Source organism: Phoca vitulina, unplaced genomic scaffold (assembly GCF_004348235.1).
Source record: "Phoca vitulina isolate PV1807 unplaced genomic scaffold, GSC_HSeal_1.0 scaffold25, whole genome shotgun sequence".
NCBI classification, from domain to species: domain Eukaryota; kingdom Metazoa; phylum Chordata; class Mammalia; order Carnivora; family Phocidae; genus Phoca; species Phoca vitulina.
In genome coordinates this window covers 18310675-18337654 of record NW_022589728.1, presented here as the reverse complement: position 1 = coordinate 18337654, position 26980 = coordinate 18310675, and the positions used below count along the sequence as shown (strand labels likewise).

General features: G+C 38.0%; 1 protein-coding gene across 1 annotated transcript in view; it reads left to right on the top strand.

Moving 5' to 3' along the window:
* Positions 1-2095: 2095 nt before the first annotated feature.
* The window catches only part of ARFGEF1 (ADP ribosylation factor guanine nucleotide exchange factor 1), a 144392-nt gene continuing 119507 nt past the window's right edge, over positions 2096-26980 (top strand). The window contains exon 1 of the mRNA XM_032421730.1: positions 2096-2789. Coding sequence (XP_032277621.1) covers positions 2666-2789 — 124 coding nt within the window. The 5' untranslated portion in view covers positions 2096-2665. The remainder of the gene's footprint in view (positions 2790-26980) is intronic.

Genomic DNA, 26980 nt, shown 5'->3' with positions numbered 1-26980 from the left:
CTTACCCCAAAAGACTGCCTGACTTAGCTTGGCTAATTTTTACTCTTCCTTCAGGGCTCTGTTTAAATGTTACTTCTTTATGAAAGCCATCCCTGAATCCAAAATCTAAAGATATCCTCATAGCACTCTATTTTTTTAATCATACTTAACACATTTGTAATTATATATTCACTAGTGATTTACTTGTTTAATATCCTTTTTCCTATTATATACGCTAAGCTCCACAGGGGCAAGGATCATTCCTGACTTAGTCCAGTATCTTTCATTCATCCAAGTTTCTATTCAGGTTCATTCTAAAGGTCTTCTCTGTGCCAATGACTATACTAGATGCTAGGCATAGAGAAGTGAATAGACAGATGAAGTCATTGCTCTTATGAGGGAAACATAACCAATCAATAAACAAGTAGACAAGATGATTACAGATTGTGATATGTGGTATGCAGGACACTCTGGGATCTTTAAGCTCAGAGAGCTGTCTGTATGAATGCCAAATGTTTTGTTTAGGACAGAGTTAGCTGCTAAACATAACTGAAGAATTTACTTTGCTCATGTGAAGTCCGAAACAAATATTCCTGATGGACGGATGGCTCTCCTCCAAGTGGTAATTCAGGGACTCAGGCTCCTTCTAATTTGTGCTCTGCCATCTTCAGCATGTGGCCACAGAAAGGTAACAACATGGAAGATTGATTGTGGAATTATTATTATTTCTTTAATGAGCTAAATCTAGATGGCTACACCTAATTGCAAGGGAGGCTGGGGAACATAATGTATCTCTGTACTGAGGAAAAAGAGTATATAGATTTGGTGATTAGCACCTTCAACAGTACCCGGCACAACCCTGGCATAATGAAGAAACGAAGATAAATTAGAAATGAAGCTTATTCTAAAAAATTTTATCTTTGAGTGTACATAGGAATCAAAATTATGTCTGATCTAGTATATTTAATCTCCAATCTCCAAGAATCTAGAAATAGTCTTTAAAATGAAATTAATTTATGTATCTGTTTCTCAGAACAACACAGTTTCTATTATTTTTATTTTTTTTAAACACCACAGTTTTAAAAACTAATCTATGTGTTTATTTAATTCAGGGTCACCTTTGAAGTTTCCATTTTTATTTCTCATGGTTTTTAGCCTGTCCCAAATCTTGCCACTTCACAGCCTCTCCATTTGTGGGTTTGGATGATTGCATTAGGACAAGTCCCTAGTCAAGGCAATAGAATGGATCACAAGTGAGACACACTTGGGAACCAGTAGCTTTGAACTTGTTGACATGCACCTAAATCACTATATAAATTCTTTGCTTATATTTTATGGTATTCTTTATAATTGTATGCTCTGAATTAAACACGGTATAAGTTTTAATTATTCTTTGATACCAAAGCAGACACATGGTCACATGTTTGTGGCAATCTGTATTTAAAGCTTTTCTATTCTTAAACTGCTTTTCACGTCCTGACTGCATCTTAGTTTTAAAAGCACAGAAACACGGAGCTCTAAGGGACCTCATCAATCAGACACCTTTACCTGTTGGCTTAACTTTAGACTCAATTCAGAAGGGATCTGAAATCTAGTTTACCGATTAATCCTACAGAGATTTAAAAAAAAAAAAAAGTGAAACATGCCTGAATCCGTGTCAAATTGGTTTTAGTTTACTCTTCCTAAGAGAGACTCCTCCTTGAGGTAGTCCGAGGGCACGGTCCCGGACAGCAGTTTCGCACATCTAGTAAGGAAATTTAAGAGTCGAGCGCGGCAGGTGGAAACACTGTGCAGCTGAGAATGGGCGATGCGGATGTATCCGCGACCCCTGGAGCGGAAGGGACTGCACTTCCACTAACGGGATCGTCAGGAAGTCGGCGAAGTGGAAGCAGCGTAGCCTGGAGTCCTTTTCACCGGGTGGGAGTAAGGGTACCGGGGGTCCTCCGCCCCGCAGCGAAGCCGCCCCGAGGTGCCCGGCGCCGCAGGACGCCCGCCACGCCCCACGCCGCCCTGCAGGCGAACGCAGGAGGCGGTAAGGCCCCGCCGGGCCACCGTAGCGCTGCGGATCGGGCCTCTCCTCCCGCGCCGCCCTCCGCCCCCAGCCTCCCCGCGCCGCGGCAGCTCTGGGCAGGCAGCGCCGCCGCCGCCGCCGCTTCCTCCTCTGCAGCCGTTCGGCCGCTGCGTGACGCGTCGTTTCCTCCCAACATGGCGGCCGGGGCAGGTCGGCGGTGATGGAGGCCAGTCCGCGGCCGCGGCGGGTGCTAATCCCCACAGTAGTCAGGGCAGCCGTGCTCTCTCCGGGCTTCTGAGCCGCCGCCGCCGCCTTGTCCCTCGGCTCCCGGCAGACGGCCGCCCGGGCTGGGCTCCCTCGCCGCCCCTGGGCCGGAGGGGCGAGTGAGGGGGGTGGCCGGGAAGCGACCCCAGGCCGGGAGAAGCGGCGGTCCGACGGGCGCGGCCCTCAAGGGGCGGCCTCTCAAGGGCTGGTGAAGACCTCCTCGCCCCTCGCCCTCACCGCGGCTGCTCCCACCTGCCCGTCCCTTCGTGATCCGGTCGCTGCCCTCCACGCCTCCTCTCCCCCACTTCCACCCCCTCTCCTTTCTCTCTTCTCTTCCTCCACCTCCTCCTCCTCCCCTCCAGCCGCCGGGAGCCGTGGGTCGGACGAGCCCCCGCCTCCTTCTCTGCGTCCATGTATGAGGGGAAGAAGACGAAGAACATGTTCCTGACCCGGGCCCTGGAGAAGATTTTGGCCGACAAGGAAGTGAAGAAGGCGCATCACTCCCAGCTGCGCAAAGCGTGCGAGGTGGCGTTAGGTGAGCGGGGAGGAGGCCCGGCGGGGGGGGGGCGGCGGGCGGCGCGGCAGGCGCCGCGGGAGGTGGGGTCGTCTGGGGCTGCCCTAGGCCGGCGCCACTGACCTCAGGGAGCCCTCGCGAAGCTCTTTGCTCCCCGGCTGGAGTTGACTGTAATTCGGCTGGATGTGGGGCAGAGGCAGGGTGGAGGAGGAAGGGCAGTAGGCTAGGCTCGGGGAACGCGGCAGGGCTTGGAATCGACTTGAGAGTATGAGATTTTGTTGGTGGACCGTGCGGTGCGGACAGGCTAGCACCCTTTGTGATGAGCAGAAGATGAACTGTTGTTTATTAGCTTGGAAATTGAGGTAGAGCTGATTTGTCAAGATCGGCCGTGGGAAGGTTCCGTATCGTAATTTTGATAACTTTGTCGTTTGGCGTGGTACTTTGGGAAGATAGGCCGAAGTTGTTCCCTTGTTGACAGTCTTGACAAGGGGTCTGCAAGAGGTGTAGCCCATTCTGACATCTCTCCGCCTCCGCCACAGGAAAAACAGAGTGATGTTGTTATGTGACTGGGCTGACCTGGAAGAACAAGACCAGAGGTTAAGGGGTGGGGGTGGCGATATAAAAGCCAGGAAGGGAAGGACCTTTAAATATGCCGGCTTTAGTGACAAGGAAGGGAGGGTTTGAAATGGGGAAGATGAAAAAGACAATGACACCCACCAGCCACATGTCTGGACAGTGACAGCTGCTCTCAAGCTTGAATTCTGATTTATAGTTCAGACGGAGGAGATCTAGTGCATGGTAAATCCAAACAATACCTATAGTGAGGACAAGCAGATGAGGAATTGTTAAGGAACACTCATAGATCTATTGCATCCATCAAAGATGAAATCGTTAAAGGAAAGACCAGGACATTTAACACAAAGATGAATTCCTAATGTTTCTGTTTTTATTTTATAGCAGTGGAAATAGACTATATCAAATTGACAAGAAAATCAAGCTTGTTAAATGGGCTTTGGAAAAAAGTGTTCTTGAAGGGGGAAAAATCCAGAATAACTTAAATGTGTGTTAAAGGGTGAAGACAGGAAAGACCTTTTAATTATTAAAACAGAGTACTTTTTTTTTAAGATTTTATTTATTTGACAGAGAGAGAGAGAGAGACACAGCGAGAAAGGGAACACAAGCAGGAGGAGTGGGAGAGGGAGAAGCAGGCTTCCGTCCAAGCGGGGAGCCCAATGTGGGGCTCGATCCCAGGACGCTGGGATCATGACCCCAGCTGAAGGCAGGCGCCCCTAAAATAGAGTACTTTTTTTATACTTGCTACAATAAGCTATACTGTTTTTCTTTCTTTTTTAGGTATTTTAAGGCGATGTTATGAAAAACATTACTGAAGAAATTTCATTAAAATATTTTTTGAATCTGTGGTATAGTGGGTTTAAGTTTAGTTTTTGACCCTTCGTGAATCAGAAGTTCATCTTTTCTATCCTTGTAGCTAATGAAAGACTGTTCTAGGTGGATGAGAAGACCTTGTATAGTGATAAAAATTGAATTTATATAGGTCCTGAAAGGAGTAATTATTAAATTGGGGTGGGATGAGGGAAGAAATGATTTTGAGTTTTTAAAAGAATTATGTGCTTGCAGGTTAAAGAACTTACGAGATTCAAACTAAAATTTTAGTTGAAACCAGATTTTCCATGTTAATTATATTTTTAGTATACTAAATAATAAGTATTAGACTGACGAAATGGAGTGTATTTTGTATACATATTTTTTTTTCCTCTCCAGAATGCCAATATAAGTTGAGTGTGTTTTAGTGGAGAGTTCTGTGGAAGGAGAATCTGGGATCTTGGGTTTAAATCCCAGTTTTAATTATCGTAAGGTTACATCCCCTCTAATGTGCCATGAGCACGAACACAGTTTGGTTAACTTGTGCACTGAGTATTCCTGCCCTTCTTTATTGGCGTCTTTAGAGGGCTTATGGTTTGGTCCTTGCCGTATCTAGATGTAGGAGCTACTTGTTAGTGTGTGTTAGGTGTACTAGGAATTGTCTATTGCAGATTTTGCTGGTTTTACTTTTTTGCCTTCCTCTTCCATATAGTTAGCAGAAACTAATTATGAGGAATGTGACTACCCAGGCAGGGGCTAGGCAACGCAGTAGTTTTTTAAAGATGTGTAAGGCTTTTTTCTCACATTTTATAAAAGTTACATTTAGTCTCCTGCAAAATCTCACTGAGCATTCTCAAGGTAGTGGATCCCTGATGGATGAACTTTGTTTCTTTCCTTCTAGTCATCCATCTACATTATCACAAACATAAATTGGTAGGGATAACCCTTTTCATTTTTACAGAAAGTGTAATGTTTTACAGTAAGATGGTGTCTTCAAATATGTATTGTCCCTGGAAGCTATTGTAATAAATCTCCTCTTTGCTCCTCGTTATTGAGACTGCAGACCCACTTTGGTCTCTTGATAATCTGTGTGGCCATCAAGCAGGAATGGGAAGGTAAAGGGGAATGGACTGGTTTGGTCATCCCTGATCTAGATTAGGTTGTGAGTGGGTAGGAGTTGGATGGTAGAAGCATAGAAGTGAGTGCTATAATCCTTCTAAATGTATTTCCTAAATAACTCTTCTAAATACACCTGCCTGCATTCTTCCTCCTCCTCACCCCCAAATATTTATTGAGCACCTACCGAGGAGCTGAAGGGAGACAGACAATAAACAGGAAAGTATATAGTATGTCAGACTTTTAATCCTTTTGTGTTTTAAAATCATTTTATTGGCATGTGAGGAGATTTCAGAGCACTGGTATTCAAAATTCCGTTACCTTTTAACAATGGGTAGTTATAGTTTTTCGGTAAATAATACTGATGAAATTATGTTCATCATATATTCTTAAGAAAATGGTATTTTTTTGGTTAAAGTAAAACTTTTAGCACACCTTATCAAGATTAGTGGAGATTTCACTTTATTAAAAACAAAATTCATCTGCAAAGATACTACACACAGGAAATTTCATTTTATTGCATTCACAATAAAAAGAAAAATAATGAAAACTTTAAAGGGTATGTAGATTATTTAAAATGATTATCAAATTATCTTACATTTCAGACTTTATTTTGAAGTAAAGAATGGTTAGGAAAAAAACAAAAAACCTTCACATCTACATTGTTAACAATCCCTGTGAGGCGCAGAGGCCCAAGAACAGCTCCAGGTTGCCCTCTCTTGGTACCTGCCCCACTACAGCTCTCTGCAGCTAAGACAACTCAGCAGAGGGCTTCTAGGCTGCCCTAGCTTAGCTTGATCCATTCCTGCTCTCTAGAATCCTGAATTAAAAATAGTCTGGCCATCTGCTGGCAGATGAGACAACAGCTGAGCTATTTTTAGTTTCAAAGAATTTAGGATTGTTGCAGGATCGGACTTGAAGGTAGCATTGTTTGTCTCATGGGGGAGGGTGCATTTGGGCCATAATCCAGTCAGGCCTCTAAGTTTCAGGAGTTTCTTTGATGTTAGGGCTGTGACTAGTTCAAGTTCTGTTTAAACATCAGATATTGACAAAGATATTCTGCAGATGTTAGGATGAACTAGTTCAAGGTTGGAAGCTGGCACTGATAGGGAATTGGAGTGAGAAGGGTGACCACAAGAAGGTTTTAGAGGCAAGGGAGGCATGCAGGGGCATTCATAAGGGTGGAATCCCTTGAGACATGGGAGAATGATAGAGAAAAAGAGGACTTGTGAGGGAAATAATTTTTGCATTAGACAGTGTATGAATTATGTTGTTTATCATATCCTAAAGTGATCCTACTTGATTTAGTTTTTTTATTTAAGAGTCTGTTAAACCCGTAATTATAGTTACCCCAGAAATGTAAATATAATAGTCTAAACAATTACAGAACTTCTTTCTGTACCTCCAGTCCCACCCTTATTTTGGTTAGCAGTGTTATAAAAAGGGTTATGTGGGTGGAGGGGAATTACTTGAGTGCTATTGACCTCAATTTTATGCTACTTTTGGTAATATCAATTTTTGCTACTCTTCAACCTTTTATGAAAAAAAGTGATTTATTCCCAAATAATATCCTGCAGTGAACATTTTAATTATAATTTAAATCCATTAGCGAACCTCCTTTTAAACCTTCCTCGATATCTAAGGTAAAAGGCGTTTTCAGTAAGTCAGGCTGCCAGAATTTTTGAGATAGCTAGGAAAAGAGAGTAATGAAATGATTGATGAAAGATTCTGTTAAGTTTGAGTTGAAAAAATAAGTTTGGGTTTCAGTGTATATTCTTTCCATTGTGAAGATTTACAATGCACATTAACGTAGTTGAGATTCTGAAAAGTCTTCTAAGAAAGATATCTGCTCTATTTTGCTTATTGAAGTTTTTCTTAATTTATTTGACCCTTTTCAGTGTCTCTTAACACCTCTGTGAAACATTGCTCCTTGGAATTTACTTTAGGACACTATTCAAGGGAAAGAAAGGCCCTAATTACTGATAAGGTAGAGCTGTAATACAGTAGATATAATAGCTCTTCGTATAGATGAGACCATTCTCCAGATTTGTCATTGTGTTTTGGGAAAGCAATTCTGTTGACAATGAAGGAAGAAGAAAGTCAGAAACAAGGAGCAGTCGGGAAGAATGGTATCAGAAAACAGGACTGTTTGCTTACTAGCTCTTTGTTTCCCATCTCATCTAATGGCAAGCAACTGGTTGTCTCTCCTGATAATATTTAACTTGCAGAAAAACGTCTGTTGGTAATTGTTTTTTCAAAGCAGAATAAAAATGTATTGTGAATGGGAAATAATTTGGGGAAATATTTGTCATAATATTCCTTACAAAGTTGAGGAGGGGATATTTGAAAAGGGAAAATACATGAAAAAATTATTGTCGTCATTCAAAGTTAGGTATGTTCTTCATTTAGTTATTAGTTGAGCTAGCGTGTGCCAGATATTATTCCAGTGCTGAGCATTCCGCACTGAACCAAACATGCTTTCATGGAACTTACTTTCTAGTTCATTGAGGCTAACAGTAAAAAACTAACATGGATTGTCAGATTGTTATTTTCAGAATCAGTAGTTCAGAAGGATAAAGGGAGAATGACCCAGGAGTGCAATTTTAGATAGGGTTGTTAGGAAAGGCCTTTCTATGAGGTGACATTTCAGCAGAGAAGTGACAGAAGAGAGAGATTCAGCCTTTTAGACACCTGGATGAAACAAATAGAGGTAACAGTAAGACAGGTGTATGGTTGGTGCTTTCCAGGTTGAAAGGTTTATGTGGTTGAGGGAGAGTAAGAGGGAGAGGAATGGGAGAGGAGAGCAACTTTGGATTTTATTGTATCTGTGATGGAAGCCACTGGAGAGTTTTGTGTAAGAGAGTGATATAGCAGATTTACATGTTAAAGGGCTCACTGGTAGTGATTTAGACTAGGCTGGTGGGGGGGGGGGGGAGTGAGAATTGGTTGCATTTGGAATATATTTTAAAGGAGTCCATAGGATTTGCTGATGAGTTGCTTGTATATGACAACAGTCTAGTAGCCAGAGCTATAGGGTTGTTAGAGAGGGCATTCACCATGATGAGGAACACCAGGAGAGAAATAATCTTTGGGAAATAAGTTGTTACAGTAAAACATTTTCATCCAACCCTTTATATGTATTTTATAATTTTTTAATGATAGAATTTCCTGATTATATAATAGGATACTTTCTACTGAGAAAGGACACAATTAAAATGATAGGATATTTCCAACTGAGAATGTATAAAACAGTTTTAAATTTGAGTTGTTAGGTTTTTTCGATGAGGTTTTTTCCCTAAGAGAACGAACTGTCACGTAGTTAATAAACAACTGGCTTAGTCCCTTCCTGGGATAGGATCTTTGCAGATTTAATTAGTTGAGGATCTCCAGATAAAATCATCTTGGATTTAGGGTGGGTCCTAAATCCAGTGACTAGTGTCCTTGTAAGTGGAGGAAGGGACAGGTAGACACATGAAGAGAGAAGGCCATGTGAAAATGGTGGTAGAAATTGGAGTTATGCTGCCATAAATAAGCCAAGGAACACCTGTAGTCACCAGAAGCTAGGAAGAGGCAAGAAGGATTCTTTCCTGGAGCCTTCAGAGATAGTATAGGTCAGATATCTGGGCTCCAGAACTGTGAGAACAAATTTCTGTTGTTTTAAGTCACCAAGCTGGTGGTAATTTGTTAATGCAGCCGTAGAAAACTAATAAAAGTTCTCTTTATCCTAACTTTTCAGACCCAGTTTGATTTGAGCTTCCATTTATAGAGTATACCATGTATGTGTTGAAACAGTCAGATGCAGTCTTTGGCTGATTTATGTTCCATAAATCTAGAAAGTAGTTATTCTGAGGCTTTAGTGTGTGTGAGTCGCTTGAAAAAGTTCTTTAAAAAAGGGTACTGAGACCAAGTATTTAAAAAGTTTGTGTTCTTTTAGTAGTTTTGTTTTGCTTAAATTTAGACTTGATAACTACATAGGTCTGTATAGCCTGTGTTATCTTATCATCCAGGAAAGATTGTGAAAAACAATCTATAAAATAATTCATATCACAGTATTATTACCTCTGGCAGTATCTTTAGAAAAATTCACGTGGGGCATTTAATATTTTTCTCTCAACTTTAAATCACTTAATCAGCTGTTTAATAACTCTATCTAGAACCTTGCTAAGGAATGAAATAATCAATAAAAATATAAGCAGAGAAAGTAGGTATCATGAAGGCCAAGTACTTTATTCAGAGGAGAATCCCAATGTCTTTACTCTGTTTACTTTTTTTTTTTTTTTTTACTCTCTTTACTTTTAATTATACATAAGTCCAATACATTTGGCAGTTTACTCTTTTTGTTTGTTTTATTTATTTATTTTTTAAAGATTTTATTTATTTATTTGACAGATAGCGAGAGCAGGAACACAAGCAGGGGGAGTGGGAGAAGGAGAAGCAGGCTTCCCACTGAGCAGGGAGCCCGAGGTGGGGCTGGATCCCAGGACCCTGGGATCATGACCTGAGCTGAAGGCAGACGCCTAACAACGGAACCACCCAGGAGCCCCTTTTTGTTTGTTTTAAATAAACCTTTTCTTCAAACCATTTTCGAAAGTAAAACTGGGGAATAAATCACCCATGATACTGTTAGGTGAAGATAGCCATTGCTAACTTTATAAAAAACAACTTTGTTGAGGTATAATTTACATAGTATAAAATCTGCCCATTAAAAAAAAATTATTTAATCTCTACACTGAACATAGGGCCCAAACCAAGATCAAGAGTTACATGCTCTTCCGACTAAGCCAGTCAGGTGCCCCCAAATTCTGCCCATTTTAAATGTAATGATTTTTACTAAATTCATTGAGTTGTGCAGCCATAACCATAATCCAGTTTCAGAACACTTCCCTTACCCCAGTAAGATCCCTAGTGCCTATTTACAGTTAATCCCTGGTATCACCCACAGCTCTAGGTATCCACTAATCTGCTTTCTGTGTCTAGATTAGCCTTTTCTGTATATTTCTTGTAAGTATCATCATATAGATATGGTCTTTTGTGTCTGGCTTCTTTCAGCATAATGTGTTTGAGGTTCATTCATGTTGTAGCACATATTAATATTTTATTTCTTTTTATTAATGCATAGTATTCCAGAGTGTGGATGCACCACATTTTGTTTATTCACTAGTTGGTGGACATTTGGGTTGAATGAATAATGCTGCTGTGAATATTTGTGTGTAAGTCTTTATGTGGACCTAAATTTTTCTTTTGTATAGTTAGTACCTAGGAGTAGAATTGTTGTGTCATATGATAAATCTGTGTTTAACTTTTTAAGAAACTAAGTTGTTCTCCAGAGTGGCTGCACCCTTTTATTTCCCCATCAGCAACGTAGGAGGGTTTCTCATACGTCCTTGCCAGCCAAAGATTATTACTGTTTTTTTTATTTTAGCCATCTAAGTTGATATGAAGTGTTATTTCTTTGAAACACAATATTAACTTTTTGAGGTATTTTTTCCAGACTTTATTCTGACAACACACCACACACACAGATGTAGTCTTCAGAAATCGAGCTTGTTAATTTCTAAGGCAATAGGAAGAAGGAAAAAGAAATAGCTTACATTTATCGTTTACTGTATGCCAAGTTCTGTGCCAATTACTTTATTGTCTTTATCTCAGTTTGTCCTCCAGACCACCCTATATGTTTAGGTGCTATTATTATCTGCAGTTTGCAATTGAAGAAACTGAGGTTTAGAGCTTGTGTTTGGTAGAATTAGAATATGAGTGAGTCTTTTTGGCCTAATGTGGCAGACCTGATCTGCACCCTTACCCACAAATCTTTGTTTACAATTAACAGATTACAGAAAGGGAAAGAAGGGCCTCCATGGAAAGAGAGTTACTGTTAAGAAAGAGAAAGGGCAAAATACATAAAGAAACAACTATCTAACTGCAGTACAGAAAAATACTGCTCTCTACGTTTCAGTGACTCTCAAAGGTATTTAAAGGTATTTATGTACTACTATATGTTAACAGTGGTATCTCTGAGTCTGTCATACAAAAAAACCATTTTATTTTGTGTTTTGCTTAAGTCAGCCAGATTCATGTGTATTTCTGTGTATGTAAGATTTTAAACAAAATTTTAAAAATTTAAGCCATTTGGAAAATTAAACTGTCCTGTGACATTTCCAAGGATTCTGGCAATCTATTATGGTATCTTAGTGCCTCGTTTTTTAAAAATATTCTTATTTTTTATCTTAATATTTTACAGCATTTTCAAATCATTTTAAGAATTGAAATAAAAACAAAATCTTATTAAAATGTTATAGGAAGTAAGCCTTTGTTACCTCAAAATAATTGCTTGTTTATGTTTATGGAGTTATGCTGCCATAAATAAGGCAAGGAATGCCTGTAGTCACCAGAAGCTAGAAGCAAGAAAGATTCTTCCTGGAGCCTTCAAAGATAGTATAGGTCAGATATCTGGGCTCCAGAACTGAGAACAAATTTCTGTTGTTTTAAGTCACCAAATTTGTGGTAATTTGTTAACGCAGCCCTAGAAAACTAATAAAAGTTCTCTTTATCCTAACTTTTCAGACCCAGTTTGATTTGAGCTTCTATTTATAGATATATGTGCTCCCATTCAACATATATGTGTTGAAACAGTCAAATGAGTCTCCATAAACTCAGTGGCTTTCATAAGTATATAATTATTGTGGGGTGCCTGGGTGGCTCAGTTGGTTAAGTGTCCAACTCTTGATTTCAGCTCAGGTCATGATCTCAGGGTTGTGAGATCCAGCCCTGTGTGGGGCTCTGTGCTCAACAGGAGTCTGCTTGAAATTCTCTTTCTCCCTCTCTCCCACCCCCACCCGGCGTGCACTTGATCTCTCTCTAAAGTAAATAAAACTTAAATAAATGAATATAATTATTGTGTAATTGTCATCATTTTCAATTGTATAGCCTCTCTCATCATCATTTCATGGGCATTTTCTATATATGTATTTTGTCTTCCTACCAAGCATTTTAATAATGTGTCCTCGTTTTTGTGTGTGTGTGTGTGTGTGTGTGTGTGTGTGGTGTGTGTGTGGTTTTTTTTTAAGATTTTATTTATTTATTTGAGAGAGAGACAGAGATAGCACGATTGGGGAGGAGAGGGAGAAGCAGGCTCCCTGCTGAGTAGGGAGCCGGACCCTGGGATCGATCCCAGGACCCCGAGATCATAACCTGAGCTGAAGGCAGACACTTAACTCACTGAGCCACCCAGGCACCCCTGTGTCCTGTTGTAAAGTGTTTTTTGAGTTTAGGGACGTTTACACTTAAATTCTGCTACACAGACTTTTCTTTCTTTTTTTTTTAAAGATTTTATTTATTTATTTGACAGAGAGAGACACAGCGAGAGGGGGAACACAAGCAGGGGGAGTAGAAGAGGGAGAAGCAGGCTTCCCACAGAGCAGGGAGCCTGATGTGGGGCTCGATCCCAGGACCCTGGGATCATGACCCGAGCCGAAGGCAGACGCTTAACGACTGAGCCACCCAGGCGCCCCCAGACTTTTCTTATATATATATTTTTATTAATCCCTGCAAAATTCATTGAATGTTATGTATGCAGAATTATTTACAGTAAACACTAAGAGTGAGTTCACTGGGTTAGAGTGTGGTCATTTATGGCTCTTGTTCCTTAGGTAGAATTGTCATGAATGTCCTCTACCTGTGCTAGGTGCAAGTATACAGCCATCTGCTGAGGAAGACAGAGTATTCATTCTCTTTAGATTTATTGGTTTTGACCTATTTTTATGTAACCATTCCTTTTCATCTTTCCTTTGCAATTTTTTTTTTCTGTTCTAAAAGTAAAAAACAAAGACCTAAAACTCCCCTTTATAATCAGAATGTGTATGCTTTTGTTTTCTATAGATTTTGACTTTTTTGGTGCTTATTTTCTTGAATTTATTAGGGTATAATAGGAGGTATTTAATAGATTCATTTTCTCCCTTTGAATTGATAGTCAGGCGTTAAAAACCGTTAAGTTAAAAAGCGTTTTATTACTTCTTACATTATTGATCATTCTCAATTTTTATTAGCATTGTACCTAACATGGTATCTGATAAGATTGATTAGTCTTCGTTTCTTATTTATTTTTTTATAATGTTGCTTCCCCCCCACATTTTAGTATTTTATTTTCTGTTCTTTAATGCTTACTTTTAGTGTCTTATTAATATAATGCTTAGCCTTTCTTACCTTATATTTTTATATATAAGATAAAAAGTGTTATAGTTGGAAAGAAGTTGATTATTTTACCTATTTTGTTGGGTTCTCATGCTTTATTCCCTAAATTTTAATTCTTACATAGTAATTGAGAATGTGTTTAATGCATTGACAAGCCAAAGCTTATGTTTAATTTCTAATGTGATTGTTCTGTATTTAGAAATGAAAATGGAACCACATGCATCTTCTAATAGTGAATAAAAGTAAAGTGTAAAAAAAAAAAGTGTATGTTTGATACCAGTTAATAATTAAATTAACAATTGAGACTTAATAATTAAGCTTTAAAATAATGTATCAGTGTCCAGAATAGGGATTTTATTATGAATAGAGAACAGATGTTTTATAGTGAATACTATAAAAATGTAACTGTTTTTGCTACAAGATACATGGACAGAAATTAAACTTAATCAGAATGTATTTGTTGTTACAAATGCAATGATGAATCTCTGTGTTTGTATATACGGAGTGAAAGTTACTTTATTCTCTTTGTTCTCACCCCAACCCCCATTTCTGTGGCTATTGGAGAAGACTCTTGAATGGCAAATTAGGAGGAAAGGTACCTTTTTTGGTTAATACGTAGCACACACTTCCCTTAAAAAGTCAATGGATATGGCAAAGTATGGTATCTTAAACTTCTGTATGTGATTATATATTCATTGAGTTATATTCCTTTTTTTTTTTTTTTAAGATTTTATTCATTTATTTGAGAGAGAGAATGAGACAGAGAGAGAGAGCATGAGAGATGGGAGGATCAGAGGGAGAAGCAGACTCCCTGCTGAGCAGGGAGTCCGATGCGGGACTCGATCCCAGGACTCCAGGATCATGACCTGAGCCGAAGGCAGTCGCTTAACCAACTGAGCCACCCAGGTGCCCCGAGTTATATTCCTTTTGAAATAGTTAGAACAAATATTTTTTCAGTTTATAATTTTCTTTTACATTTCAAAAAACACACTTAACCGATTAATATGCCAAAATCTGATTTCCCTATAAGAAAGTTAGGCATTAAAATTATCATCATTGTAATTATTTTTGGTTGGTTGGTTTTTCTTTGTTTGAATGAAAAATGTCTTCAGGAAAAGTTAGTCTTTTTCTGTTTTATTACTAAATTAAAGTCATATTTATGATTATTTACTGAGCAGTTTTAATTCTTAAATTGAATATCCCTTGAATTTTTTTAACACCCCCTCCTAAATGGTTTCTACCAATTTGGTCTCATTGAATATGACTTACAAAAAATATAAACAAATAAGTGGCATTGAGGGCTCATCAATCAGATACCATGTTAGGCACTATGCTAATTTAAATTGACAATGACTGATGGAACGATGTGATAAAATGCTTTTGAAAATGCTCATTGAAGCTTTCTATCTTTAACATTTATTGAAGTTATGTGATCTTTGGCTAGCAAATAAGAAACTTTGATTGCCACTCATGCATGCCTAATGCTATTCTGTGTAATTAAGATCTGTCATTAGTTTGCTTGACTAAAATTTCTTAATGTAAAGTTTGTGTTGATTCATTAATGTCCCCAATTATTTTGTCTAGGATAGTCATGGTTAATAATTTGGCTTTCCAGGAGATGTGTAAGAAAATAAAAATATCTTTTAAGTTTGGAAATTAAATGTCAAGAATGTTTGCTTTTCCTCAGTTTTCCATGTTTATTTTTTAAACTTTTATCCTGATTTTCACTTAAAAAATTATCACAATATTTCAGTTCCTTTTTTTGGAACTACTCCTTTTACGTTCATTTCCTACCTGATCTTCCTTGTCTCTCTTCCTCTTCCTTTTCAAACCTCAGAATCTTATGAGCATTGATATATTAATCCATTCTTGATTCATAAAAACATCTTTTAGAGAAATTGAGGCAATTTAAAAATCATCAGAAAGTGAACCAGGCACCTGGTTAATATCCCTTGATGTGACCTCCCAAATGACCACTAAATTGTGGAAATGGAAGAAAATTCACTACATTGTGGAAAAGCCAGATGAATGGCAATCTGTGTCTAGATCTGGAAGGAATGAGAAGAAGCTAAAAGGATGAGAGATATCCTAGGTATCTAACAAAGCTGTCTAACATAGGGATAATTCTTTTTTCCTAAATGAAAAAAAGATTAATTTGAAATTGTGAACAAAGTAATAATCGGAGACATATTGAAATGGCTGCCCAAAAAAAACACCTGTGCGTGCAAACTACCATATTCTAAGAAGAAAAAAACTTAAAGAGATTCTTACAAGTTTCAATCTATGGATATTCTTTAAAATTAAGGATAAAAAATAAATTCCATAAATTTATCCCATAACCCTAGACAGGCAGAGAAAATAAGCTTCCAAAGAAGGAATTGGAAGCTTCCAAAGAAGGAATTGTAAGATTGCAAGGAAGAGTTTTACCCTAGGTAAACCTAAGTAATACTAATTTGCTGAAAATGATAAAACAGCAACTCTAATAAAGTCAAATATACTGTTTCACATCTTTTTTTTTTTTTTTTTTAGATCTGTGCCTTATCCTGCTTCTGACTTGTTTTTCCTTGTTCCCTTTCTTTCCTCTCCTTTCCGTCTCCTTCTTCTATCCACTCCTTTCTCTCATCCCTTTTACTTCAAATATTTTTCTTCCCTTCAAATAACATCTGAAAATTGTTAGAAAATAGGGGCACCTGGGTGGCTCAGATGGTTAAGTGTCTGCCTTCGGCTCAGGTCATGATCACCAGGTACTGGGATCAAGCCCCATGTCAGGCTCCCAGCTCAGTGGGGAGTCTGCTTCTCCCTCTCCCTCTGCCTCTTCCCCTGCTTGTGCTCTCTCTCTCTTTCTCAAATAAATAAAATCTTTAAAAAAAAAAAATAATCAGATACGTTGTGAAGATATCTGTACAAATTTATCCATCATTGTGCTCTTTATGATTACTAAAAGTTGAAAATAAGTTGTCAACAATGTGGGATGGGTTAAATATATAATAGTATTTGGAATACTACAAAGCACTGAATAGTGACATGCTGGAAATATATTCATTGATATAGAAGGATAAATGAGTGGAAATATATAAAAGCTATATAATCTGTTATATAATTATATAATAGTATTTACTTTGAACAAGTATATATAGGTATACATAGAAAAAGTGTTGCAAATATAAGGAAATTTTGACAAATATATTGAGAGACGTGTTTCATTGTCTTGTTTTGCAGTAGAACTACGATGTATCTATAAGTTGTTAGAGAAGTATATGTCATTGAAGAGTCTATATGCCTCTAAGGAACTTTTATATAATGCAAAAATACTGTTTTCCTCTCCAAGCCTATGGTATTTAAATGTAGAGAAAGGGAGGAGAAAGAAAAAAAAAAAAACCCACAAAGATAAGTAGTGGCCTTCATATTGAAGTAAAAAATAAAACCAAGAAAGAAGGTGGAGGATATCAAAGCTAACTAATGAATGATAGTCACATTTATTTACCACCATGTCAGCCTGGTAGTAAACACAGGGACAGTTTAAATGTGTCTTTGGTATTGCTTAGAGATACCTAGTTATCAATTAAAAATGGATTGTACCCTAGGCTTCATCACTTATAGGCTTCTGACAATAAGAAAGAAATTTTTTCAGGTAATACCGTCATGCTCTTTCTCATTTTGATTACTCAGAATGGAGAGAGAATAACTGGTCTCAAACAGACTTTTGACTAGGCACTACTTATAATTTATGTCTCTGGTTATCTAAGTATCATATGAGAATTAAAAAGTCTTAGAAAACTCCTTTGGTTGCTGTTTCTTTGAAAACACAAAGGAAGCCTTAGTTTTCACCTCAGATAAACCCTAAGCCAAGAAAAGTTTACAGGCTTTAGAAAATCTCCTCTCCATGTATGTAGCCATTGTAGCCTTCTCAACCCATTTAGTAAAGGTATGAAAATTGATTGAAGAATAGAGGTTTCTTGATGTTTATAAAAAAGTCCATTAGTGTTAACTGGTATAGACTTAGTCTTGCAAATTCTTGGGTCTACATCTTTTCTGGAGTTGGATACCAAGTTCTTTTCAATTACAGCTGACCTTTGAACAGGTGGGAATTGGGGACACTGACACCCCTGTACAGTCAAAATTCTCCAGAAACTTTACTGATAGCTTACTGTTGGCTGGAAGCCTTACTGATAGCATAAACAGTTGACTAACACATATTTTGTGTGTTAAATGTATCATACTGTTTTCTTATGATAAAGTAAGCTAGAAAAAAGAAAATGTTGAGAAATGCCTTAGAGAAAATACGTTAAAGTACTGTACTTACATTTTCTGGGAAAAAAAAAATCTGCCTATAGGAGGTCCAGGGGCCACAGGGGTGGGTCTGGCACAGAGTTGGCAATGTACCAGAGGCTGGTAGACTTGGCTCAGCAGGGGCAGACGCTGGCCTGGCCTCAGGCAGCAACACTGGCCTGGAGGCACAGTACAGGCCCGTCTGCCTGGAGGTCTATCACTGGCCTGTGGCCATTGGTTGCTGCTAGCCATGCATGAGTGTGCCCACTGGGAGGTTGGGGGATGGGGTAGCTGGCCTGCCTGGGAGGGGCCCCAAAGGCTCCAGCTATTCTGGCCTGCAGTCCACTGGGAGGAGAAGGGCTCCCAGAGCAGCGCCCACCCTGCCCTCTAGGTGTGTTTTTCTGCTTCAGCATGGCCTCTTGCCTGCCAGCCATGGGTGCTTGACCCAGCTCAGCACTCAGGGCAGCTCACAGCTCTGCCTGGTCCTGGGCCACGGGGGAGAGGCGGGTGGCTGCCCACTGTCTGAGCAGGCCTCGGCATGACCTGTGTGCCAGTTGTCTTCCATTCAGTCCTGTGGAGACTGGGGTGGGCAATTGTAAATAAATGCTCTGTGGCTTTTCCTGTCAATTCTCAACAAAACAAAATAAAACCAGTATTAAGTGGGCCTGGGCATTTTAAACCCCTGTTGTTCAAGAATCAACTATACATAGAATATGTCATTTATTTCTTCCTACTCCAGTTGAGTCACAAAATAACACTGTTAGTTGTAGATGTTGTTATTCTCTTATATTGATAAATGCTTGCCTGAAAGCAGTGAGCCAAAATTTGTGTTCATTCTATTGTAATGCAGTTACAACTTGGTTAGTCTTGAGCTGATAACTTCTGTGTTCTTTCTCTTCTTCACCCATTGGTAAATTTCTTCTCAAAAATCTTCTCTCATAATGGAGAGAGAATAACTGGTCTCAAATTCAGTATTTATTTGCATTTATAATTATAATTTAATTGCATTTATTTGCAGATAATGTTTGGGAATATTAAACATATTAGTTATTCATTTGTTGGTGCTGTCCTTAGATTTCTAGGAAATGTTTTCTTGGCTTCACCATCAACCTGAGTTTTGCCTATTGAGAGAATGAGAGATTTGACTGAAAAAGGAGAGAGAATGGATTAATTTTGGAACATGGGACATTACAGAACTGGGACAGGCCTGAAACAAGCATCTTTACATAACCTACACATAGCATGAGGTTGTGGGTAAGAAAGAATAGATAGAAAGGTGCAGAATGGTGAAGTGAGAACGTATTAAAAACAAGCTTTACTTTGCTGCACGTAGGATCAACATATACTATTTAAAATATTTGTTGGTGATAGCTTGTTTTGTGTGTTTGGGGGAAAATGCTAATTATTAGCTATTTTCTGTTAAAAAGGTAAATTAGTGGATTTTGCCTATGTGGCTGTTTGGGACTACCTAGTGTTTTGTGTGTTAAGATTTGTCACTGTGAACTGTGGATTTTGCCACATGGTTAAAAGCTAGGGTTATTAACCTGCATTAATAAACGTTTATTGAACACCTTCAGTGTGTCTTATAATTTTATTAGATACTGTGGATGCTAGAGGTCATGTATGGCCCTTGCCTTCAAGCAGCTTTTAGTGTTCTTGGGGGAAATAGATTATAATAAACAGATGTTATAGGTGATACATATGTGCTATTGTAGACACACATAAAATTGATGGAAACCCATCAATGCTGCTTATGTAGACATATATAAAATTGATGGAAACCCAAAGGAAGAATTGATCAGTTCTTTCCAAGAGTAGTGGTTTTGTGAGACCATGTATCAGGTATAGCTTTATAGTAGAATCTACTTTAGACCTCAGGCTTGCAAGATCACTAGATGACTGTACTGTGGAAGAACAGTATAGACAGAATGAGTTGTTTGAGCATAGATGTATGAGTTAGTATGGCTATCCCTTGGGAAATGCAGGAAGTTCAGTGTGACTGTAAGGTGTAGTTTGATAGAGTGGATAAGGAGAGAAAGGAGTCTGGGGAAGATAGCAGGGGGCAGAAGAAGATCTTTTATACCATGCTAAGGAGTTTAGAGTTTTTCTTAAATAGACTGTAGAGTGCCAAGCAAAGGAGTGAAGTGATGGTGTTGCAGTTCAGAAAGATCACTATTGGCATTATGAAAAATAAATTGCTAGGGTTCAGAACTGTAGGCAGTAAGACCATTGTGTGTGTGTGTGTGTGTGTGTGTGTGTGTGTGTAAAACATATATATTTAATTTTATTTAAATTCAATAAATAAAATGTTTTAAAAAAATAAATTCAATTAATTAACACATAGTACATTGTTAGTTTCAGAGCTAGAGTTAGGGTTCATTGGTTGCATATAACACCCAGTGCTCATTACATCAGGTGCCCTCCTTATTGCCCATCACCCAGTTACCCCATCCCCCCACCTACCTCCCCTCCAGCAACCCTCAGTTTGTTTCCTGAGATTAATAGTCTCTTATGGTTTATTTCCCTTTCTGATTTCATCTTATTTTTCCCTCCCTTCTCCTGTGATCCTCTGTTTTGTTTCTTAAATTCCACATATGAGTGAAATCATATGGTATTTGTCTTTCTCTGATTGACTTATTTCATTTAGCATAATACCCTGTAGTTCCATTCACAGTTGCAAATGGTAAGGATTTCATTTTTTTGATGGCTGAGTAATATTCCATTGTACACATATACCACATTTTCTTTATCTGTTCATCTGTTGAGGGACATCTAGGCTTTTCCCATAGTTTGGCTATTGCAGACATTGCTGCTATAAACATTGGGGTGCAGGTGTCCCTTTGGGTAGTGCAGTTGCTGGCTCATAGGGTAGTTCTATTTTAACTTTTCTGAGGAACCTCCATACTGTTTTCTGGAGTGGCAGCACCAGTTGGCATTCCCACCAGGAGCGTAAGAAGGTTCCCCTTTCTCCATATCCTCTCCAGCATTTGTTGTTTCCTGACTTGTTAATTTTAGCCATTCTGACCAGTGTGAGGTGTTACCTCATGGTGGTTTTGATTTGTATTTTCCCAATGTTGAGTGATGTTGAGCCTTTTTTCTTGTGTCTCTTGGCCATTTGTATGTCTTCTTTGGAGAAATGTCTGTTCATGTCTTCTGCCCATTTAGTAAGACCATTATATTAATAACTGTTGGTAGAGTCCAGATTTGAAGAAGCAGGGGCATGAGCTTGGGGCCCATATGGAGAGCTTAGATCTCAGTAAATCAGCAGGACTTCACAACTGGGTGTGAGAAGTGAGGGAAAGGAAGGCATTTAGGATGGTTGAGGTTTCTAATGTGATTTTGGGCTATTGGATCCATTTACCAAGGAAATGACCACATTGAAGAGAAGGAGTTGAGGAAGAATATGGATTCAGTTTTGGTTAAATTGATTTCAAGGTACATGTGGGACATCTAAATAAAGATGCTTAGTTGACAGTTGTTTATAACGACAAAAGCTGAGGAGAGAGAGAGCTGAGCTGTAGATAGAGGTTTAGGTATTATCAGCATATAGTTAGCCACTTCGGTCCTTTTGGGAAAAGGAGATGTATATTAAATTACCCAGTAAACTGCTCTCATTTATTTATTTCTTCAGGAAACATTTGTTAAGGACCTGTTTGTTCCAGATTTTATGCTAAGCCTGAGTAATATAAAGATCTAAAGGATGGCTTTTGCTGTTAAGGAGCAAATTGAGGGAGATGAACACATGAAGTAATTTCAATATAAGAAGATAGGTGTTGATAACGATAACCAGAGAGGCTATGGAAATAAGTGTAATTCTCTTAGCCTGGAAGTGCAGGGGGAGACTTCTTAGAGATGACAGCTATTTATTCTAGAAGGATGAATATGTGTTAGGAAAAAAATGGGTGAGTGAAAACTATTCTTGGGAAGGAGGAGTATCATTAGCTAAGGCATGAGTAGCTGAAAAAACACGAAGTTTGGGAGAGTTACCCAGAAACTTGGCATGTTAAGAGTCTTAAGTGTGAGGCAGGAATGGTAGGAAATGAGGCTTGTGGGCAGTATTATAGGTGATGGTAAGCGTGGACAGAAAACTACTGAAAGATTTTTAGTTGGGAGTGACATAAAACATGTAACTGAACCAGTCTTAAAAGGTACCTGCCAGGCAAATTCATGGTGGGGGTAGAATTCCAGGCAGAGAATGTAGTTTGAGCAAAAAGCCTGGAGGTGTGAAATAGCAGGTCACTTCCGGGGATTTAGAGTGTTCTTTTAATACTGGAGTGTGGAATACAAGGAAGGGCATGCAGAGAGATGAGAGTAGTTGAAGGGGTCAAATCTTGGAGGGTCTTGTGCTGAAGAGCTTGAAATTTATCCTGCCAACGGTCAGTCTGGCACTAATGTAGTAGGGCTCAAGAAGAGAGATGAGGAATCAGTAGGCCTGATGAGAGATAAGAGCCTGACCTAAAGATGTGACAGAAGGAATGGAGAAATCAGATTCAAGGAATTACAACTGTTCTCATCCTTGGCTATAGACCAAGAGCACCTGTGAAGTGTCTTAAAAATGAAATCAGCTGCATCACAATACTGGCGATCCTGTTTGCTAAGTCTGGGCATGGGCCTGAGCATCTTATTTTGCTTTTTAATTTTGTATTTTACATTAATATAAGTAAAACTGAGGTTTTTTTGTGTGTGTACAGTTACAAGAATTTTAACAAATGTGAAGATTTATGTAAGCTCTACCATGATTAAGATATCAAATAGTTCTAGCATCCCAAAAAAACTCTTGTTACTTCCTTGTAGTCACAAACTTCTCCCCATTTCTAATCCCTGACAATCACTGCTCTGTTCTATATCACTATAATTTTGTCTTTTTGAGAATGTCACATATATCAGATCATATAGTATGTAAGCTTTGAGTTTGGCTTTTTTCATTCAGCATGTCTTTGAGATTCATCCAAGTTGCTCATGTATTAAAAGTCTGTTCCTTTTTATTGCTCAGTAATAGTCCATTATATCCATGTACTACAGTTTATCTGTCAACCATTGACAAAGGACATTGAGTTGTTTCCAGCTTTTGTTAGTATGACTAGAGCTGCTGTAAATATTCATGTATAGATTTTTATTTGAACATAAGTTTTCATTTCTCTAGGGTAGGTACCCAGGAGTGGGGCTGCTGGGTCATATGGTAAGTATATGTTTAACTTTATAAGAAACTTCCAAACTGTTTTCCAGAGTGGCTGTACCATTTCACATTTTCATCATCACTGTTGGAGAGTTCCAGTTGCTCCATATTTTCACTAGCTCTTGTTGGTGTCTATATTTTAACTATTGTTAAACTATTTTAATAGGTGTGTAGTAGTATCTCCTTATGGTTCTCATTTCATTTTCTTAATGGCTGCTGTTATTGAACATCTTTTCATGTACTTATTTGCCATGTTATATCCTTTTGGTGAAATGTCTTAAGTCTTTTGCTCATTTTTTGATTTGGTTGTTTTACTGTTGAGTTTTAAGAGTGTGTGTATGTGTGTGTATTTATATATATTTCATTTATTTAAAAATGCATATATATACACACACAGAAGTCCATTGTCAGATATGTGACTTGCAAGTAACTTCTGTAGCCTACCTTTTCATTTTCTAAACAGTGCCTTTCACAAAACAAGGCTTTATTTTTTGTTAAATCCAATTTATTAGGGGCGCCTGGATGGCTCAGTCAGTTACGTGTCTGCCTTCGGCTCAGGTCATGATCCCAGGGTCCTGGGATGGAGCCCTGCATCAGGCTCCCTGCTTCTCCCTCTCCTTCTGCCTGCCACTCCCCCTGCTTGTGTGCTCGCTCGCTCTCTGTCTCTGTGTGTCAAATAAATAAAATCTTTTTTTAAAAGTCTAATTTATTAATTTTTTTAATGTCTCATTGTTCCAACATGGTTTGTAGAAAAGATTTTCCTTTCTTCATTGAATTGTCTTTGCATCTTTGTCAAAAATCAATTTGCTGTGTTTCTGTGGCTCTGTATCTGGACTCTAACTTGTTTATTGGTCTCTGTGTCTGTCCCTTCTCTAATAATCACATCATTTTGATTATTGTAACTTTAAAGTCTTGAAGTTGGAGATTGTATTTCTTCCCACTTTATTTTTTTAATCAGAATTATTTTATCTAGTTACATTGATTTTCCTTGTAAACTTCAGAATCTCCTTATCTATCTACAGAAAATTTTGCTGGCATTGTGATTGGCAGTAAGTTAAATCTGTAGATCATTTTGGGGAGGATTGACATCTTTATTATTTTGAGACTTCCAATCCATGAACGTATGTCTCTCCTATTCTTTAGTTCTTTAATTTCTTTCATGTTTTGCTAGGTTTATACTTAAGAATTTCATTTTGGCGGGAGCTATTATAAATAGTATTGTTTTCAAAGTTTTGGTTTCCATTCATTGTTAGTATATAGAAATTTGGTTTTTGTGTGTTAAAACTTTGCTAACTGCATTTATGTGTTCTAAGAATTTTTCTTTGGATTTCTTGGGATTTTTTTTTACTTACACAATCATGTCATCTGTGAATAAGAATAATTTTATTTCTTCCTTTCCGGTCTGCATGCCTTTTATTTCTTTTTCTGGCCTATTGCTCTGACTGGGACATTACTGCACAGTTGAAATGGTGACAATAGACATTCTTGCCTTGTTCCAAATCTTGGGGGAAAGCATTCAGTTTTTCATCACTAAGTTTGGTGTTAGCTATAGGTTTTTTGTAGGTACTCTTGTATATTATTTTATATCCTGATATTTTCATTTAATATATAATTGACGTTTTTCCATTCCATTAACTGTTCTTCCAAAACATAATTTTTTTCCTACAATAATAAGTTTATTTTTATGCTCATGGGGTCTGGGCTAGGCTTAGTTGGCCAGTTCTGCTTTAGGCTGCAGGGGTAGTGGGCTGAGTCTGTTCCACATGTTCCTGACCCTCCTTGTTTTTTTGTTCTTTGTTTTTAATTCCCATTATAGTTAACATACACTGTTATATTAGTTTCAGGTGTACAGTATAGTGATTCAGTAGTTCTGTACATTAAGAGCTGATCATGATAAGTGTACTCTTAATTCCCTCTACTTATTTCACCCATCCCCCACCCACCTCCACTCTGGTAACCATCAATTTGTTCTCTGTAGTTAAGAGTCTGTTTTCTGGTTTGTCCCATTTTTTGTTCATTTGTTTTATTTTTTAAATTCCACGTATGAGTGAAATCATATGGTATTTGTCTTTGAGTTATTTCACTTATTATACTCTCTACGTCCATCCTTGTTGTTGCAAATGACAAGATTTCATTCTTTTTTATGGCTCAGTAATATTCCATTGTATCGATATACATCTTTATCTACTCATCTATCCGTGGACACTTGGGTTGCTTCCATAATTTGGCTATTGTAAATGATGCTGCAATAAACATAGGGGTGCATATGTCTTTTCCAATAAGTGTTTTTGTATTCTTTGGGTAAATACCCAGTAGTAGAGTTACTGGATATGGATTATATGATAATACTATTTTTAATTTTTTGAAAAACTTCCGTACTGTATTCCACAGTGGTTGCACCAGTTTGCATTCCTACCAACAGTGCAAGGGTTCCTTTTTCCTTCACATCCTTGTCAGCACTTGTTTCTTGTGTTTTTGATTGTAGCCATTCTGACAGGTGTAAGGGGATATCTCATTTGTGGTTTTGATTTGCATTTCCCTGATGATTTGTGATGTTGAGCATGTTTTCATGTATCTGTTGACCATCTGTACCTCTTTGGAGAAATGTCTGTTCATGTTTTCTGCCCATTTTAATTGGATTATTTGGTTTTTTGGTGTGTTGTTTTTTGGATACTAATCCTTTATTGGATATGTCATTTGCAAATATCTTCTCCCATTCAGTAGGTTGTTTTTTTATTTTGTTGATTGTTTCCTTTGCTGTGGAGAAAATTTTTATTTTGATGCAGTCCCAGTAGTTTACTTTTGCTTTTGTTTCCCTTGCCTTAGGAGACATCTAGAAAAATATTGCTACAGCCAATGTCAGCAAAATTACTGCCTGTGTTTTCTTCTAGAATTTTTATGGTTTCAGGTCTCACAGGTCTTTACTCCATTTTGAGTTCATTTTTGTATATGGGGAAAGAACGTGGTCCAGTTTCATTCTTTTGTATGTAGCTATCCAGTTTTTCCAACTCCATTTTTGAAGAGACTGTCTTTTTGCCATTGGTTATTCTTGCTTCCTTTGTCGAATATTAATTGGCCATAAAATCATGGGTTTATATCTGGGTTCTATTCTGTTGCATTGATCTTTGTGCCAGTACAATACTGTTTTGATGACTACAGCTTTATATCTTAAAATCTGGGATTGTGGTACCTTCAGTTGTGTTCTTTTTCAAGATTGCTTTGGCTACTCAGTCTTTTATGGTTCCATAAATATTTTAGGATTATTTGTTCTAGTTGTATGAAAAATGCTATTGGTATTTTGTTAGGGATGGCATTAAATCTGTAGATTGCTTTGGATAGTATGGACATTTTAACAATGTTTGTTCTTCTAATCCATGAGCATGGAATATCTTTCCATTTGGTCATCTTCAGTTTCTTTTTTCGGTGTTTTATAGTTTTCAGAGTACAGGTCTTTCCCTCTTTGGTTAAGCTTATTCCTAGATATTTTATTATTTTTGGCACAATTGTAAATGGGATTGTTTTAATTTTACTTTCTATTTCATTATTACTGTACAGAAATGCAACATTCTGTATATTGATTTTTTGTATCCTGCAACCCTACTGAACTCATTTATCAGTTGTAGTAGTTTTTTGGTGGAGTCTTTTGGGTTCCCTATGTATAGTATCATGTCATCTGCAAATAGTGTAAGTTTTACTTCTTCCTTACCAATTTGGATGCCTTTAATTTCTTTTTCTTGTCTGATTGCTGTGGCAAGGACTGTCAGTACTATGTTGAATAAAAGTGGTGAGAGTTTGTCTTGTTCTTGACCTTAGGGGAAAAGCAGTTTTTCACCACTGAGTATGATGTTAGCTGTGGGTTTTTCATATATGGTCTTTGTTATGTTGAGGTATGTTCCCTCTAAACCTGCTTGGTTGGGTTTTAATCATGAATGGATGTTGTACTTTGTCAGATCCTTTCTCTGCATCTGTTGAAAGGATCATATGGTTTTTATCCTTTCTCTTGTTGATGTGATGTATCACATTGATAGATTTGCAAATATTGAGCCATTCTTGCATCCCAGGAATAAATCCCACTTGATCA